A 20,468-nucleotide genomic window follows, 5' to 3' on the forward strand; every position below is an offset into this window, starting at 1 on the left:
TTGGTTTTTAAAAACAATATCAATATATTGCTATAATGAATAGTTTTGCAATTTGTATGGTTGATATTTTGACAATTCAAGTCCGCGATAACTATCCAAGTCTTCTTTCTTACGCAAATACCAGTCGCTCCTCTCAACTCCCAACTCCATTGGCTTTAATCAATCACTCTTCAGAGTAAATCACAAGGCAAGTAATTCTCACCGTTGTTCATGGAGAAAAGACACTTCCGTGAAATCCCATATTCTTTTTCGTCTCTTCTTTTTCTCCTCCACTTCTTATCGCTTCAACTTCCCTCTTCAGCTTACACTCGCCCCGAAGAGTATTTCATCAGCTGTGGTTCAGACACCAATATATCCTCCGCCGGCCGGACTTTCACCGGTGACTCATCTTCTGGAATTTCTCTTTCCTTCACCTTCAAAGGGCAGAGCAGCACTGTTAAAGATAGCAACAGATCAACAAAAACACCATCTCTGTATCAAACAGCTAGACTTTTCAGGGAAAATTCATTTTATGAGTTCGAAATCAGTACCTCTGGTACTTATCTGCTACGCCTACACTTCTTTGCTTTCTCATCCCCAGATAATCTCTCCGCAGCTCATTTCGATGTTTCGGCTTCTGGGTTTTCTTTGTTAAAGAATTTTACTCTGCAAACCAGTAGCAGCATTCCCTTAATAGAGGAATTCTTTCTTAGCATCAGTATAGGCAAATTCAGCCTAAATTTCATGCCTCAAGGATCATCATCTTTTGCATTTGTTAATGCATTAGAAGTGTTCCTTGCCCCGGAGGATTTCATTCCTAATGATGCTCCACACATCAGTCGTGCAGGAAGGAGTAGCAACAATAGTTATGAGGGTATACGCTCTGAGGCATTACAAACAATTCACAGGATCAATGTTGGTGGGAGTAACCTCACGCCGGATAATGACACTCTATGGAGGTATTGGGTTCCAGATGATAGTTACCTTTATAATCCAGTCACTGCCAAGAACAGCACTTTTCATCCAGATAGGCCTAATTATCTGGAAGGAATCAACGAATATATAGCTCCGGATCTTGTCTACCAGACCGCCAAGGAGATGAATATAGATGGAAATAGAACTTCAAATACCTTCAATGTATCCTGGTCATTCAATGTCAGTAAGAATGCAAGGCACTTTGTTCGGGTTCACTTCTGCGATATAATTAGTCAATCTCTTGGTGTTTTACGCTTTAATCTCTTTATCTTCAGCAACTACAGCATTTTAATTGATCCCTATGACAAAACTGGCCAATTGGCAGCGCCTTTTTATATTGATTTTGTTGTGGATTCTGATGATTCTGGACTTGTGAATTTTAGCATAGGCCCTCGGGCTGATTCTGATGAAAAAACTGCCTTTTTGAATGGTCTGGAAATTTTGCAGATTGTGGGAGAATCGGGTTCAGTGTCAAGAAAACATGAGCCGAACAAGACTCCTATCTTTATTGTTGTTGGTTCAGTTATTGGAGGTATAGGTCTCAGCTGCATTTTGGCAGTTGTTATATGCCTGTGCTTGAGATGCAGGAAACCAAAAACAGTCGAAAATTGGGAGTGGTCCCCAAGGCCTGTACGTAGAGGGGGAAGTTCTCAAAATAGGATGCCCGAGGGAAGCGTAATAGGCTCCCGTGTACCTGACTTAAACCTAGGATTAAAGATATCTTTTGCTGAAATTCAGTTCGCGACCAACAACTTTGATGTAAAAATGATAGTTGGTAAGGGTGGATTTGGGCTTGTCTTTAGAGGAACTCTAAGGAATGGAATGAAAGTTGCTGTGAAGCGAAGTGAGCCAGGATCAGGCCAAGGCCTTTCAGAATTCCAAACAGAAATTATGGTGTTATCCAAGATTCGTCACCGCCATCTTGTTTCCCTGATTGGGTATTGTGATGAAATGTCAGAAATGATATTGGTTTATGAATTCATGGAAAAGGGTGCACTGAGGGATCACCTGTATAACTTAGCTCTGCCTTCCTTATCCTGGACGCAAAGGCTTGAAATTTGCATTGGTGCAGCAAAGGGCCTTCACTATCTCCATAGGGGTGCCGCTGGAGGATTTATTCACCGTGACGTTAAGTCCACTAACATCTTGCTTGATGAAGAGCTTGTTGCTAAAGTTGCTGATTTTGGGCTTTCAAGATTAGGTCCTCCTGATCAAACCCATGTCAGCACAGGTGTTAAGGGCACTTTTGGTTATCTTGATCCTGATTATTTCAGGACCCAACAATTAACAGAAAAATCTGATGTCTACTCATTTGGTGTAGTGCTTCTTGAGGTTCTTTGTGCAAGACCAGCTATCAATACCTTGCTTCCAAGGGAACAAGTAAATCTAGCTGAGTGGGGTATAATTTGCAAGAACAAAGGGACACTTGAACAGATTGTGGATCCTTCAATAAAGAGTCAGATCAATCTCAGCTCCCTAAGAAAATTTGCTGAGATAGCAGAGAAATGTCTGCAAGAATGTAGTGCTGATAGGCCTCCTATGGGAGATGTGCAGTGGTACTTGGAGTATGCATTGCAACTGCAACAAACAGGGATAGAGAGAGAGCCCCATGAGGACAGTGCAACAGATGCTTCAGCCATGTTAGCTTTGCCTAATATTCAACGTTTTGCATCTTTCAGCATGTCAGCGGAAAAAGATGATATGCCCATCTTGAGGGAGGACAGTGCAAACATATGGGCAAGTGAAGTTTTCTCCCAATTGAGAATTGATGATGCCAGATAATAGATATAGATCGTAGAGGTAAATATACGTAAAAAGCTTATTTATCTTCTCCACAATATGTAAAATTTTCCTTTTATCTGTCTTTTTCTTTTGGTCTTCTAAATTTTCTTTTAACACCTATCTTGGGTTGGATAAACACTGCTCTTAAATTGTAGAGTGGTGTTTGTAATAGCAGAATTGTAACATAAGCAATAAGTTTTAATTTCTGAGCTTCTTTCTTACTGGCAAAATATGCTCACTTTGCATGCCTTCAGACAATGCTCTAAATGCATATGAAGACAATGTCTCTGCTTAGGAGTCACTGTCTCACCTCACATCTCCTGAAAATGTCAACTTTCTTTCATGATCAAAAATGGATTGCTATAAAAAGGAATAAAGAACATATTCAAGATAGAAAAATGCCTATTATTGAGTCGTCTTTTGAGAGAATATGAATTCCACCCACTGGCATTTCATTTTCAGTCAAAAATAAGGGCCTTAGTATCCTGCGAACTCTTTCAAAAGCAATGCACTTCAGTCTCTAGATAGCCTTAGCAAGTACACTTCTTTCACCAATTGCTCTGGGAGTATATTTTGCGCAATAAAAAGGGGAAGAAAATAACTTTCTTTCATTCTTTTCCATCATTGATAGGCTACTCATGTACCTTGCCACCTGTAGCCTGACTTAACTCCAAGCATCTTTTCCCCTTTTTAAGTTATGCGAAGAAAAATATCACCATCAAGTCAAATGGCAGAGACCAAGTCCAATATCTACTGGACGAAGTGAAGTGCATAAAGGAACGGCTACTGATTTTTATTGCTTATGACTATACATTCTTTTTTAACAACTGAAAGCTTAGCTTAGTGGTTAAAGTGTGATTATGTGTTATATGTTCAAAAGTTTCTTTAATTGCCAAAATGAGGGGAAAAGAATGGCACACGGCATATCTGACTTGCTGGCAAGTATGAATAAAGCCTAGTGATGTAAGATTAATCTGGGCTTGTTTTGCAGAAGCCTAGTCTCAACTTTCGATTAGCTTCAGCCTTTTCTACTCTGCCCACATTTTTAGCTTTTCCCATTAGTTATTTTGCTGTGTTTTTTTATAGCACTGGGTGACACAGAATTTGCTATTGGTTGAGATTAAAATTTAGAACCATGGCGCTACTTCAGAATAGCCTTATCCATCAATTCCCAATAATTAACATGGAAACTGCTTGGTAGAAAATGGACTCCAAAATATTGGAAATTAGAAGGAATTGGGCAATCAAAGTGGTCTTGCTAGTTATGCATCTATGAATATATTTATAAGGAAATGTGAAGTTACAAGATAAATATGTACTGCTGCCAGCTTAGATGTAGCTAAACATACATTCTGAAATTTTTTCTTCACCAATGAAACAGGAGTTTCTTCTATTTGCTTTGATGATTTCCTGGAACATATATAGTTCTGCATATATGTATTTATATTTTCGTTGAACAACATCCACAGCTGGTATTAGATGATTTTTCTTCACCAATGAAACAGGAGTTTCTTCTATTTGCTTTGATGATTTCCTGGAACATATATAGTTCTGCATATATGTATTTATATTTTCGTTGAACAACATCCACAGCTGGTATGTGCACCATCTAACAAAATCAAAGAATTTCTCTGAAACATGCACTTGGCCTAAATTTCTGTGTAGCTGCTAGATGCACAAATTAGTTATATGTGTAAAACATTTCAGAATCAACAACAAACCGGTGAAACACAGGCTGAGAGAGATGCATGGATGCTCAGTGGCCAGAGCCTTTCCTGCTTGGTCCAGAAGCCATGGGGAACACTCCAGCCGATGCTGAAACTTGATGATCATCACTCGCATCCTTTGCAGACTTGGAAACAGAAGTTGCATCTGCAGATACAGAACCATGCCCAGCAGGAATAGCTTCCTGATGGTCAGTATTTTCCTGGCTTGCTGATGGTGATGATGAAAGTGGTCTGCCATTAGCAAGAGTTGGCTTTGAAAATAGAAGCATCAGCACAACCACCACGAGAGTTAAAGAGCAGCGACTCATTGTTGGTGTTGGTAGGATGTCTCTGCTTGGCTCCATATGGTGTTAACTACTCTTCAAATATTCTTTTGTAGCAAAAAGAATGGAGGTGTTTTTTTTCTTTTTTTTTTTTTTTTTTTGCTTTTCTTTTAGCAAGCGCAAAGAATGGAGCGGAAAGAATTGATTTGGAATCTCCAATTCATAAGGCACCGGCCTTGATGCATAGTTTGAATGGCCAAGGACGGAGAAGGGCTTTTGAAAAGTGGGACCTTTCAAAAGGAACATTTGACTCGATTTTTTTTCATTTCTTTTCTTTCTGTCTTTCTATTTGTTACGAGGTGGCTTCACAGCAATGTTTCAGTTTCGCATTTGGCTTTTCTAGTTTTGTTTGTCCATTTATTTGATTGTACAAGCGGCTTGCTTGCCCATTTTGGAAACCCTGTTACAGGAGCTTCAACCTGAGACTGATGTTGCTTTCTCATAAATCTGTAAAGTTCCCATTCGCCTGCACGTTTCCATTCGCTTGCACATTTTCATTGGTTGCTATAGAGAATGAGTATTTTTTTTAATTGTTTTTTCTATTTCCTTATTTGGTTGACATGGCCTACTGGCCTAATTATTCAATACATATTAAAAAATAGTATTCTCTTTCTTGCTAAAAATTGAATTCTTTTTATAATATAGAGAAATTAAGAGCCTCAATTTTCTGAAAAGTAAAGGTAATAACTAATCAAACAAATTAAATTTTAATACTTTCTAAAAATTTGAAATTATTTAGTTGAGTTACTCCAATTAACGAGACCTAAATTAGAAAAATGTAACCATCATACTCTAACTTAATAATTGAATTTTCCAACACTTGTTTAAAAAAATAATAAATATAGTTGAGTTGCACAGAAAAACAGAATAAAATTTGATAAATGAACAAGATGATGCATAGTTATTTGTTTGCAAATGGAGGGTGGAAGCATTTTTATTCTTGATACCAATCTAATGGTCACAAGAAATGCCATAAAAGAAAATTAAAAAAAAAAAAATCAGTGGCCATTGGAGATACTGCAAGGACACAATCAGCCACACCACATCCACAGCCAATCAAACCTTCTCTTTACTTTCATACCAATCTGTGCTCCAAATTGTTTGCATTATTCCTTTTACCTTTTGCACTTTTCTTTTCACACATTAGTTGCCATCCCAAAACCATCGGTGCCCCAAACTAGATACTTAAAGCCAAGAGATCATAAATATTTAAGCAATGGGTATGAACCTTTTCTATGGAGACAAACAGGAATCTTAATTTTCTTGAATAAAATGGAATTGCAAGAAAGAGTAGGAAAAGATACATCTTTTGTGAATGGGAGAGGGCCAGAAAGAATTCGTTGCAAAATAATAAACAACAATGTCTCAACAAATATAGAATATAAATAAAAGAGGGTGCGAGAGACACACGGCTTGTTGATTTGCTGGATTCTTGGTGTTTACTCTGGCATTTTTAGTGATTTCAATAAATCTCACCACTCTTGATCTCTCAACATGAAAACTCTTGACAACTTTTTACTAGGTTACCTATCATCGTTCAGTAGTCAATACCTAAAACTAAACACTGTGAGCATATTTTACTTTGGAGCTATTAGGATCATGCATCACTATTTTTACTAGAAGTAATTTCTAATGGTAGAAACGTATTCTATTTATGTCATCATTGCATGTTATTATTTTCACAAAATTTATTCTTATTAAAAATAAATTATCTACTCCAAATATTGATTCACAAAAGTATCTCATAATAAAACTCTAAGGAAGATTGACTGGCTTCACTTGAATTATATGGCTGATCTTTGTTTATTTATTAAAAGCAAGCATTTTCAATGCAAAATATACAATAATCATCCTAATGTGATATAGTTGTGATAGGATATATGGGTGCTACTAGAAATGGGTATCTTTAAGAGATGTTCATGTTTAGGTAGAAAAAAATCTTGGGCATGAGATGCACATGGATGTGATGGTTACAAGAACAAGTAGCTGGCTACAGCCTATAGATGGGCTTCCAGGTTGCAGTCGTTTGTAAGCATTAACCTGCCTAGTCTAAGGTCATGTTTCAGATACTTCTCGTGAGCATCTGCCTGCTCCAAGCTCTGATTTCGGATTTGAACCGTGAGCGCCGAGTGTGACTTCTATAATCTTTCTGGTCAATGCATCATGAGTCGCTTGTGATTGAACCTAAGTAAGCAGAACTAGAACAGGAACAATTAATACCAAACAGAAACCCATCCACCCACCCAATAATAATAATATTATTATTATTATTATCAGCCTTATCCATAGTTGTAAAATTCAAATTGACCAGGCCAGCTCAAAAAAAAATTGAAAATTAATTCATCAATGATTTCAATTACTTTTAAAATCCTGAAATTAAAAATTCATTCAAAATTGAATGATTTGATTGATTTAATTATGAGTTATGAGTCACATAAGTGGGACAGATTTCAATTTTTTTTATTAATAATTTTATTAAAATTATATCGGTTTGTACGCATATTAGTGTGACATACAGTAATCATTAATTAGTGATGCGTGATAATTTTTTGATAAAAAAATAATATAATATGAGATGTTTTATATTTTTGAGTTCCCAAAAATAATAACAATATATATTTTTTGACAAAGTAACTCAATATATATTTTGAATATTGCAAGTTATAATTAGAGATTTTCATTTGTATAGACATTGTAATCAAATCCAAAAAAAACAAGGCTAAAATAGGTTTGATTATTTACTTTGGGCCCAAAAGAGAAAGAGAAATCAGTGTTGCAGGCAAAAATAGACCCAGAGGACCAAGAGGTTTAGTGAACCACTGGCCCAACAAAACAGGTCTACTTGTCAATGTCATTAATTATTATTTCTATTGCAATTTCGAATTCTCAATGGAAAGAGCGAGAATCTTTTATTTAGTTGCCACAATTGAATCAATTGTCACAATTAAAATAAAAAAAATTAAATAAATTATGATAATAGAATCAATTATTACAATTAAATTGATAATCATTTGGTCAATCATAATTAAATATTAGATTTATAGTTTTAAATTTATTTATATGCTTAGTTGAACTCTTACACTTCTTGTGGATAATTATTGAAATTTAATTAAATTTTAAAATTTAAAGAATACTTTATTTGATACAATTATAATATAAGAAATTTAAAAAATAACTATTTTTTTAAAATAGAATACTAATAAAAAATAATCAAGATGATAATGTAAAGTAATTTTTTTAATTAAATTAATAATAATTTGAAATAATAATATGAAACAATTTGTGACGATTGGATTTTATGTACGTCTCCTTTTTTTTTTTTTAAATAGCTATATAAAATCAACTTTTATACGATAAATTTTTCTTGATGATGTATTCAGGGGGTGTTTGGTTTAGTTAATAAAAATTAGCTTATAAACACCTGATACTTATAAGCTAATTTGAACTTATAAGTATTTAAAATTTTAAACAGTTACGTATTTGGTTAAAGAGTTTATAAGTGATTAATAATTAAATAGTTAATATTTTTGGTAAAAAATAGTTTTTAAGAACATCTATTATTAAATGACTAAAAAAGATATTATATAAGATTTATGATAAAATTTTAAAAATTAAATGAGGATAATATAATTAAATATTTGATCAAATTAGCTTATAAACACTAAAATAAAAAGCTAGTTCTCTAACTTATTTTTTTAACTTATAAGTTTAAAATTATTATAAATAAATAGGTCGAAAAGTTTATAAACTGATTTGACAGGCTCAAAACTTAAGTCAAATATTATTTTTAATTTTTAAAGTTATAATTAATAATAAATAAATATTAAATTTTTAGACTTAAAAAATTTTAATTGGTTCAATCAAAATAAGAAAAATGATAGAAAAAAAAAAACTCAAAATATTTTAAGAAATAAAAGAATAGGATGCTAAACAATGAGAGAGGTTTTCTCTTTATTTCAACCTTAATAGACATGCATATTCATAATTAGGAGCAAGTAACATAGGTCAAGCTTTTTTCAGAAGGCAGAAGGTGACAGCATATCAAGAGAAAGCTTGACCTCCAGATTTCTTTCCCCAGATTTTCCCTGCTCTATATAAGGCAAGTTCACTTGAGCTGCAGTATGTAATGCTTCCAAATGTGCAGAATGTAATAGATAAGCGTGATATTAATGCATATTGTTTTACAAATCATCCTCCTCTTCTATACATTAATTGTGAAATAAGACAATAATTTTTAAACCGTTAGTTTTCTGGAAAATTAACTATGTCCATAGCTTCGCAACAAACTTCATATCTAGCAGATTAGTACAGTCCACTGAAATGAATTTGTGGTAATGGTTCCTTGCGGCTGTATTAATTCAACTTCTTGCAGAATTTTTATATTAGAGTCATGAGATTGTTGGTGACATTTGTTAAAAAATGGGAAAAGTAATAATTAGATATTAATTAACCAAGCCTTCCATTAATTTAGTTTTATTCACTAAGGAGTCGTTCGTTAACACTGTTATTTCCTTTTTCTTTTTAATTTTTAAATATATATATATATATATATATATATATATATATATATATATATATATATATATAACATTTTTTCAATTAATTAAAACAAAAAAAAACACGTATTCTTTAATAATGATATGACAATTTTATATTTTGTGTTTAATTGCTACAATAGCTTTGTGTTTTCTTTATTTTTAACTTATTTTGTAATGATTTTTTAAAATAAAAAACACATAATTAAAAGTATTTTATCCTGATTTTCTTGTTATGATTTAATTCTATGTTAAATTACACAAATATAACCATCATACTCTAACTTAATAATTGGATTTTCCAACACTTGTTTAAAAAAATAATAAATATAGTTGATTTGCACAGAAGAACAACAAAATAGAATTTGATAAATGAACAACAGTAATTTGTAGTTTGGTGAATGATGCATAGTTATTTGTTTGCAAATGGAGGATGGAAGTATTTTGTCACTATCCAACCTATGAGCCGGATCGGCACTAGGACCTGAGCCAGTCTAATGCATCCTGAAGAGTGGAATGTAACAACATCAAAATTTTTATATAAATTATATCATAACAGCAAAAAAGATAATTTGGAGCACTCACACACCTAATAATGTTCAAACTGTACATATATCGGAGCTGATCTCCTATATAGCTCTCTTAATCCAACCTCTGCCAGCGAGTGTCTCTCAAGCTGGACATTCGCTTAATAAGTCAAATGCGGGGGCCAGCGAGATCATATCGAGTCGTGCCTACCCTGACATATCCATAAAGGATCGGGTCCTAGCGAGTTAAACTCCAGCCGCGTCTACCCGTCCTGTCCATAACCGATATCACACACCACATGCACGCTAACACACGCACACCGCTCCAAATTACCATAAACAACATCCATAAGCATTTCATCAACCAAACATGCAACATAAAAGTGCCTAGTATTTAACTATATAAATATATTTATAGATGATGCATAGGCATGCCTCGAATATATAATAATATTGAAATTACAATTAAAATCAATATTCTACTCACAGACTTGAACCGAGGCCACTGCGGCAGCTGGGCGGAGGAGAAAGGCTGTCCCGGCTCACCTAACAGTTTCATTGCAATTATTTAATATATTTGGCTCAATACAAGTTTAGAAATGACCAAAAACACCCTAAATCGTGTCGAAAATCTGGCAGAATCTCTCCTATACCTAAAACCTACCCAACCTGCAAAAATGTTCAAAATACACTTCTATATCCATAAGTCATACATACACAACTCAATCACATCACATGGTCTCTCATGGGCCCATCCAAACAGTTAACAACCACAATTTAAAAAATTATAATTTAGTCCCTACAATTAACTCTTTTGCAAAAATTGCCCAAATGAGCTCTAAAAATTCTAAAACTTTTCCCCGCAGTCCTTAGCAATATTATTAAGCTAATGCAAAAGAAATTATAATTTTCTAACCTACCACGAATATTTTATAGATTTTTAATCGAAATCAGGCACTAGATAATTAAGAAAAATGAGGGTTCGGGTTTTCCTATGCCAATTTAGACCCTTGGGACGCGTCCGAGATGTCTGAAAATGGTGGGGTATCTTATAACCTCGACTCGATTCTGAAACTTTTTCGGTAGCCTGTCTGTTCGGCCCGAAATTGCAGAACCGAGCAACTGTTGAATTTCACGAAACAAGCATACCCACGAAAAGCCCACAACACGAGAGTTGGTACATAATTTTATGGAATTTATTTAGCTCATTTAATATTTGAAAAAATACTGCGAAATTTCGTGAGACCAATAAAAAATGGTGTCGAAAAATTTTGAAATGGGTATTGCCGCGAAACTCTCATCGAGGAGAGCACTTCGGTACTCTCGAATTTTTCGTGGAGTTCACGGTTTGCGAGAAATCTAGCTCAAAAGTCGAAATATGCTAAAATCTTTCAAGCAAAAATTAGACAAACCGCTTAATGAATTTTTGTGTTCTTAGTGTCTATAGAAAGCTCTCGAGGTGTAGATGAGTTTTGAGCTAAGACCCGATCCAATCAGTGACCGAATCGGCCAGAATCGGCCTGGGAAATTGAAGAGGCGCGTGCTCAAATGGGAGCTTTTGGCATGATTTTCTGGCGGCCTGGAGGCCAGCCGGTGGCAGGGGAGAGGCGAGGAAGGTTGCCGGTGACGCGGGGAGGGGTGGGAAGGCGGTGGTCGGCACGAAGGGAGAGGGAGGAGAGGGAAAAAAGAGGGAGAAGTGAGGACGTCGGGGAGAGAGAAGGAAGAAGAAGAAAAGAAGGAAGAGACCAGTTCGATTCGATCGATTCGATTCGGTTCGGTTCGATTGAATTCAATCGGTTCGATTTAAGATATCTGAAATTAAATTTTTTACTCTGCTCTGGAACCGAAAACGAGACCCAAAAATTTTGAAAAAATTTTAAAAAATTCAAAAAAATTTTTAGAGTCTAAATATATTTTTAGTTTTATCACATGGTCTTTAAATTAATTTTTAAAAATCATCAAAGTTTCACATATTCTTAAAATCGAACCCGATTTCTAAAATTCGAAAAAAATAATTTTTCAAAATTTAAATAAAATAAAATATAAATATTTACCCATAAAATAATTAATTTAAAAATTAGGGGTGTTACATATTTTTATTCTTGATACCAGTCTAATGGTCAAAAGAAATGTCATAAAAGAAAATTAAAAAAAAAAAAAAAGAAAAAGAAAGAATCAGTGGCCATTGGAGATACTGCAAGGACCCAATCAACCACACCATATCCACAGCCAATCAAACCTTCTCTTCACTTCCATACCAATCTGTGCTCCAAATTGTTTGCATTATTCCTTTTACCTTTTGCACTTTTCTTTTCACACATTAGTTACCATCCCAAAGCCAACGGTGCCCCAAACTAGATACTTAAAGCCAAGAGATCATAAATATTTAAGCAATGGGTATGAACCTTTTCCTTGGAGACAAACAGGAATCTTAATTTTCTTGAATAAAAAGGAATTGCAAGAAAGAGCAGCAAAAGATCCATATTTTGTGAATGGAAGAGGGCTAGAAAGAATTTCTTGCAAAATAATAAACAACGGTGTCTCAACAAATACATAATATATATAAAAAAGGGTGTGTGAGACACATGACTTATTGATTTGCTGGATTCTTAGTCTTTACTTTAGCATTTTTGGTGATTTCAATAAATCTCACAACTCTTGATCTCTCAACATGAAAACTCTTGAAAGCTTTTCAGTAGGTCACCCATCATCATTCAGCAGTCAATACCTAAAATTAAACACTGTGAGCATATTTTACTTTTGAACTCTTAGGATCATGCATCACAATTTTTACCAGAAGCAATTTCTAATAGTAGAAATGTGTTCTATTTATGTCATCATTGCATGTTATTATTTTCACAAAATTTATTCTTATTAAAAATAAATTATCTACTCCAAATATTAATTCACAAAAGTATCTCATAATAAAACTCTAAGAAAGATTGACTGGCTTCACTTGAATTATATGGCTGATCTTTGTTTATTTATTAAAAGCAAGCATTTTCAAAGCAAAAAATACAATAATTATCCTAATGTGATATAGTTGTGATAGGATATATGAGTGCTACTAGAAATGGGTATCTTTAAGAGATGTTCATGTTTAGGTAGAAAAAAATCTTGGGCATGAGATGCACATGGATGTGATGGTTAGAAAAACAAGCAACTGGCTACAGCCTATAGATGGGCTTCCAGGTTGCAGTCGTTTGTAAGCATTCACCTGCCTAGTCTAAGGTCATGTTTAAGATACTTCTCGTGAGCATCTGCCTGCTCCAAGCTCTAATTTCGGATTTGAGCCGTGGCCGAGAGTGACTTCTATAAGCTGTCTGGCCAATGCATCATGAGTCGCTTGTGATTGAACCTAATTAAGCAGAACTAGAACAGGAACAATTAATACCAAACAGAAACCCATCCACCCACCCAAAAATAATAATAATAATAATAATAATAATAATAATAATTATTATTATTATTATTATTATTATTATTATTATCAGCCTTATCCATAGTTGTAAAATTCAAATTGACCAGGCCAGCTCAAAAAAAATTGAAAATTAATTCATTAATGATTTCAATTACTTTTAAAATTCTGAAATTAAAAATTCATTCAAAATCGAATGATCTGATTGATTTAAGTATGAGTCACAAGTGGGACAGATTTCAATTTTTTTTGCTAATAATTTTATTAAAATGATGTAATTTTATATGCGTATTAGTGTGATCTACAGTAATCATTAATTAGTTATGCGTAATAATTTTTTGTAAAAAAAAATAATATAATATGAGATGTTTTATATTTTTGAGTTCCCAAAAATAATAACAATATATATTTTTTTTTTGAGAAATTAACTCAATATATATTTTGAATATTGCAAGTTATAATTAGAGATTTTCATTTGTATAGACATTGTAATCAAATCCAATAAAAACAAGGCTATTGTCAAACATAAAATAGATTTGATTATTTACTTTGGGCCCAAATGAGAAAGAGAAATCAGTGTTGCAGGCAAAAATAGCCCAGAGGACCAAGTGGTTTAGTGAGCCACTGGCCCAACAAAACAGGTCTACTTATCAATGTCATGAACTATTGTTTCTATTGCAATTTCGAATTCTTAATGGAATGAATGAGAATCTTTTATTTAGTTGCTACAATTGAGTCAATTGTCACAATTAAAATAAAAAAAATAAATAAATTATGATAATAGAATCAATTATTACAATTAAATTGATAATCATTTGGTCAATCATAATTAAATATTAGATTTATAGTTTTAAATTTATTTATATGCTTAGTTGAACTCTTGCACTTCTTGTGGATAATTATTGAAATTTAATTAATAAATATTTTAATAAAAAATAATTTTAAAATTTAAAGAATACTTTATTTGATACAATTATAATATAAGAAATTTAAAAAATAACTATATTTTTTTTTAAATAGAATACTAATAAAAAAGAATCAAGATGATAATGTACATGTAAAGTAATTTTTTTAATTAAATTAATAATGATTTGAAATAATAATATGAAACAATAGCTATATACAATCAACTTTTACACAATAAATTTTCTTGATGATGTAGAGAGTGTTTGGTTTAATTGATAAAAGTCAGTTTAAGCTAATTTGAACTTATAAGCGTTTAAATTTTAAACAGTTACATATTTGGTTGAAGAGTTTATAAGTGATTGATAATTAAATAATTAATATTTTTGATAAAAATAACTTATAAGTACATCTATTATTAAAATGACTAAAAAAAATATTAAATAAAATTTATGATAAAATTTTAAAAATTAAATAAAGATAATATAATTAAATAGTTGATCAAATTAGCTTATAAGCACATAACTTATAAATACCAAAATAAAAAAACTAGTCCCATGACCTTTTTTTTTTAACTTATATAGGTTGATCTATTTGTAAAGTTTATAAATTGATTTGACCGGATCATAAGTTAAGTCAAATAATATTTTAAATTTTTAAAGTTATAATTAATAATAAATAAATATTAAATTTTTAGACTTAAAAAATTTTAATTGGTTCAATCAAAATAAGAAAAATGATAAAAAAAAAACTCAAAATATTTTAAGAAAAAAAGAATAGGATGCTAAACAAAGAGAGAGGTTTTCTCTTTATTTCAACATTAATAGATACGCACATTCATAATTAGGAGCAAGTAACATAGGTCAAGCTTTTTTCAGAAGGCAGAAGGTGACAGCATATCAAGAGAAAGCTTGACCTCCAGATTTGGAAAGATTTCTGTGATTAGTAATTACTTGCACTACTAATACTTTTACCTATATGGAAAGATTAATTTATTTGATTAGTAATTACTAACACTACTTGGACTACTGCAACTTTCTTAAGCATTTTAAAAATTTTCCTTTTCTTCCACCTCTTTCACACTTTGCAGGAATGACCACCAATTATCTCACTGATAAACCCAGTAATGTTCTGATCAGAAGATCCACCATCCGCCGCCACTTTCTTGGCTGCCTCACTCAATTCCAACGCCCTTTTCTTCATCTCTTCCGCTTTTGGTCCATCAGTGACCTCAACAATGCACCTTTCTACCTCTCCTGCGCTTGCAACCTCATCTTCAACTTTTATCCTGGAACCTATCTTTAAAACATCAACCAAAAACTTAGCAACTGTTGGCTGATCTGTCCACCCCGGATAAGCAATGACAGGCACCCCTGCTACCACCGTCTCCAGCGCCGAGTTCCACCCACAATGTGTAATGAAGCATGCCACGGCTTGGTGCATTAATACCTTCTCTTGTGAGCACCATGTCACTACCATGCCCCTTCCCTTGGTCTCCTCCAAGAACGTAGCAGGCAATTCACCTCCTTTCTCCTCAGAATTTTTCTCTCGAGGCTTAATCACCCAAAGAAATGGTCTGTTGCTATTCTTTAATCCCATGGCTAAGTTATCCATTTGTTTTTGAGACAACGCGCTTATGCTGCCAAAGGAAATGTAAATGACCGATGATGGTGGTTTCTGATCAAGCCACTCGACGCAAGAACTTTCAGCATCCCACATATCAACACTGCCAATAGTCTTTTCTTCTTCTCCTAACAGAAATGGAGACACCAATGGGCCAATGGGATAAATAGGATGGAGACAAGCCATGTACTTCACTGTCTCCTCCTCTATTTCAGCAAAAGAATTCACTAAAACCCATTTTATCTTATCCAAGTTTTGAACAAAATGAAATAGTGTTTCACAGAATATGGGGGGACTTGATGGGAAAATGAAGGAGGGAAGATCTTTTACCTGCAAAACTGGCACTCCAGGCAACTCTAAGGACTCATCCGTGTTCTCAATTGAAGGAAACAAATTGGAATGCTTGAAGTAATGATAGTAAACAGATAAGACAGTGCATGCTTGGATCCAAAGCACAGCACAAGGGATGCCATGTTCAGCAGCAATATCAGGCACCCATGGCATGAAAGGATTGCAGATAATGCAAGAAAATTTCTTGCCCTGCGCTATGAAATCGGCTATGAGATTTGACAGGTTTTTGGCTCCTGTCGTTCTCAGGGACTTGATAAACGAATCAACATCCTTGTTGCGTTCAAATTCCGGACTGAGGCCATCAGAGAAGAACACAAGACTGATTCCAGCGGGTTGAGGAGTGGTGTTCAGGGCAGCAGCAGGCAAATTATTGGTGGAGTCTTTGGTAGACTTGAGCATCCGGTGGCTTGCAACTTGGTCATTAGTGGCAATGGTGACATTAATGCCTTTTGAAACAAGGCGTTTGGCAAGCCTAAGCATAGGGTTCAAGTGGCCCTGCAAGGATACTGTAACCAGCAGAAACTGTTCTTGTTGAACCACCATTTTTTTTTCCCTCAAGCTAGAAGAACAAGGAGACCGTAAGAAAGTTTCTTCAGGCAATTGCTCAGAAGTCAGTTTCCCTTGTGAGCTTTATAGGGAATTTTTACTGTACAGGTGTACTGTACAAGTAAAAATACCATAATAGGGTGGCGTTCAGGCAAATTACGGAAAAGAGAGTGAATTATTGTCAGCTTGTAGAAGACGCTAATCTAATCAAAAACGGAGAAAAAAAAAATACTAGATACACAGATAGGCCATTTTAAGTAACCTCTTAAAAACAAAATGCGATCTTAACTAGTGTCCGAAAATTAATAATATTTTTCATCAAAATGTTAATAATAGTAACGTTTTTGCATCGTATACACATCCAATTCCATATAATAGTTTTGGCACCAAAATGTCATTCATAATGGCATCCTCCTTGGCCACCATATAATATTTAACTTAAATTTATTTAATATTATAAATATAATTAATGTGTAAAATATGTTTTTGTTTTAGATAAAAAATAATAATGTATATAGTATTTGAACCATGCTATTGAGAATTTTCTTGAAAATAAAAAAATAAATCAAGAAAATTCCCAATAGCATGGTTCAAATACTATATACATTATTATTTTTTATCTGAAACAAAAACATATTTTACACATTAATTATATTTATAATATTAAATAAATTTAAGTTAAATATTGTATGGTGGATAAGGAAGACATCATTATAAATGACATTTTGGTGTCAAAACTATTATATAGAATTTAGACGTATGTACGATAAAAAAAACGCTATTATTATTAGCACTTTGGTAAAAAATACTATTAATCCCCGGACGCTAGTTGAAATAGCGTTTTTTTTTTTCAATACATTACTTAAAATAGCGTATCTGTGTGTTTCGTATTTTTTTTTTTCTAAATGCTACTTTGATTAGTGTTTTTGTCATTCATACGCTATTTTGATTAACATCTTCTGCAAGCCGATCATAACTCATTCATCTTTCATAATTTACTTATATCACCCCATTCTGGTATTTTTACTTGTATAGTACATCTATACAGTAAAAACTCCGCTTTAAGGAGATTTTTTTAAGTTATTGCAATTAATGCTTTCTAAACAGACGACAAAGATGGTTTGGATTTCTTTCCCCAGATTTTCTCTGCTCCATATAAGGCAAGTTCACTTGAGCTGCAGTATGTAATGCTTCCAAATGTGCAGAATGTAATAGATAAGCATGATATTAATGCATATTGTTTTAAAAATCATCCTCCTCTTCTATATATTAATTCTGAAATAAGACAATCATTTTTAAAGCCTTAGTTTTCTGGAAAATTAACTATATCTATAGCTTTGCAACAAACTTCATATCTAGCAGATTAGTGCGGTCCACTGAAATGAATTTGTGGTAATGGTTCCCTGTGGCTGTATTAATTCAACTTCTTGCAGAATTTTTATATTATAGTCGTGAGATTGTTGGTGCCATTTGTAAAAAAATGGGAAAAATAATAATTAGATATTAATTAACCAAGCCTTCCATTAATTTAGTTTTATTCACTTATTTCCTTTTTTTAAAATTTTTCTAAAAAATATATATAATATATTTCTTTAATTAATTAAAACAGGAAAACAAGTATCCTTTAATAAAATCACTACAATTTTATATTTTGTATTTAATTGCTATAATTGCTTTGTGTTTTTTTTTTAACTTATTTTGTGATATTTTTTAAGATAAAAAATTCATAATTAAAAGTATTTATCCTGATTTCTTGTTATGATTTAATTCTATGTTAAATACGTTCGGCTTTGATTTATTATTATTTTTCTTAATTCTCATTAAAAATAAATATGTAGCTGTTTTTTATGTTGAATTTTTATTTTCAAGCATCAGACATACAGACTTACCATTATTTATTTTTTATATAAACTACTAACTTATTATTGTGTTGCCATTAGATTCTCACTAATTAATCAACTTCTCTCTCTGTGCGTATATATATGGACACACATATCCATCGAATGAATTGCGCTGCATGATAAGCAAATCACATCTTTTTAACTCCTGATTATTCAAGTTTTATTATATTGAATTTCTAAATATTTTTTTAGTAAGATTAAACTGTTAAACGATTAAACCAACAAGGTTTAATCAGTGATATGATGCTATCCCAAATAAATTTTACCTATAAAATTACAGATATGAATTTTAGAGTTATCATTGTTTATGAATATTATCTCAGTCTGATGAACGTGAAAAATCATATGTTTAAATTAAAAAAAAAAACTCTTAAACTATTTTTTTTATTCACAATATTGACCTCTTTCTAACTGTAATTAAGTTTCTATAAATAAGATATATATCATCGTAGTATATCATCAAATAAGCATTAAACTGTCTAGGAAGGAAAATGATATTCAATTGTAAAATAAATAAATAAATAAAAATCAAAACGCTCTATTAAAAAAAAAGATAATGTCAAAAAAATCATCAACTTTGAAGTTTTTAATAATTTTATTGCAAACTTTTTTTTCAACGAAAATGTCATAAATTTTGAATGTTTTTACAATTGTACTCTTCTATCCGTTTCATCGTTTATTCCAATGGTGAAAAGTCTAAAAGCCCCCCAAATTTTATTTTTTTTTTACAATTGTATCATAAATTATTTTTTTAATAAATATACTATGAACTTTGTAATTTACTATAATTAAACTCCACTGTTAATTACCCCTTTAAATGCTGACAGAGATGTCAGGTTAATACTTCTAATTCCTCAAATTAAAACTAATTAAACTTAATTTATAATAAAATAAACTATAATTGATAAATTAATAGGTCTTATTTTGAGGTTCAAGATAAGTCTGATTAAGTTGTTGAGAGAGGATGTTAATAGAGAGTGAGGTAAAGTATTCATAAGGGCAGAGGTGATGGTTTAGTATTAAAAGAGGCAACTAATAATGGGGTTCAACTGTTGTGAAATTAAATGTTTAGATACATTTGTTAAAAAATAGTTTAGGGTACAATTGTAAAAACTACTATAAAAAGAATTCAAAATTCAAAGTACTTTTAAAAAAAAAGATAGGGTTAAATTGTTAAAAATTTTAAAATTCAAGATTTTTTTGGATATCACCCCAAAAAAGAATTCTTACTGCAATTTTGAAGCAGGAAACTCTAATCCTCTTAATGCACCAGTGGATAATTAATACAACTCCACCAACACTTGCCAATCTAAAATCTCTGATTCTTAGCTGTGAAATCCATAAAGAAGCCTTTCCTTGGAATAATTATTTAATTTTTTTCCTTTTAAGTAATTATATGCTATCACCGAAATTAATTATCATTTTATGTGTTAATCCTACGTAAAATAGCAGGAGTATAAAATATGATTTCTCCTTCCTATACCATTATTCACAATAGCACTTACTTTACATATACCTTCGCGATAAAAGGAATTTGTTTCACTTGCCATTTCTATTGAAATCAAGGCAAAAGATAGGGGTTTCGAAGGTCATGTATACGGATGGCAATCGACAAATAGTGACGAGAATTACTCCCAGTCTTCGTCCCTTAAAGGATCGAAGTCAAAACGAAAAATTTCTTGCTGGGTAGTGAGATGGGACGGATTTCTTGTGAGAATTTTTCTCTTTTTTTTTTTTATTTTAATTTATTGTTATACAACATAAATTTATTAATTAAAAAATAAATTTTATACTAAATTATTTTTTAAAAATTATATAAAAATACCAATAAGTGTTGAATGCAGTGATAAAGCTCACCACGCTTTTAAGAGGAGAACT

The 20,468-nt window shown here is 32.3% G+C and overlaps 2 protein-coding genes across 3 annotated transcripts; one reads left to right on the forward strand and one right to left on the reverse strand.

Annotated features, from left to right (window-relative positions):
* The first annotated feature begins 62 nt into the window (after positions 1–62).
* Positions 63–5,116, forward strand: LOC110637098 (probable receptor-like protein kinase At5g24010). Of its 2 annotated transcripts, none has more exons than XM_021787042.2 (2): positions 63–2,754; positions 4,444–5,116. In XM_021787042.2, the coding sequence occupies exon 1, from the start codon at positions 211–213 to the stop codon at positions 2,734–2,736; it is 2,526 nt and encodes an 841-aa protein (XP_021642734.2). In that variant the 5' UTR covers positions 63–210; the 3' UTR covers positions 2,737–2,754; positions 4,444–5,116. The 2 variants fall into 2 exon arrangements, with proteins under 2 accessions (XP_021642734.2, XP_021642735.2); XM_021787043.2 differs by having other exon boundaries at positions 4,471–5,116.
* A 9,835-nt stretch (positions 5,117–14,951) lies between these two features.
* LOC110637100 (UDP-glycosyltransferase 84B2) lies at positions 14,952–16,760 on the reverse strand. Its single transcript, XM_021787045.2, has one exon. The coding sequence runs from the start codon at positions 16,684–16,686 to the stop codon at positions 15,247–15,249; it is 1,440 nt and encodes a 479-aa protein (XP_021642737.1). The 5' UTR covers positions 16,687–16,760; the 3' UTR covers positions 14,952–15,246.
* Positions 16,761–20,468: the final 3,708 nt, after the last annotated feature.

The sequence above is a fragment of the Hevea brasiliensis genome, chromosome 10, assembly GCF_030052815.1.
Source record: "Hevea brasiliensis isolate MT/VB/25A 57/8 chromosome 10, ASM3005281v1, whole genome shotgun sequence".
NCBI lineage: Eukaryota > Viridiplantae > Streptophyta > Magnoliopsida > Malpighiales > Euphorbiaceae > Hevea > Hevea brasiliensis.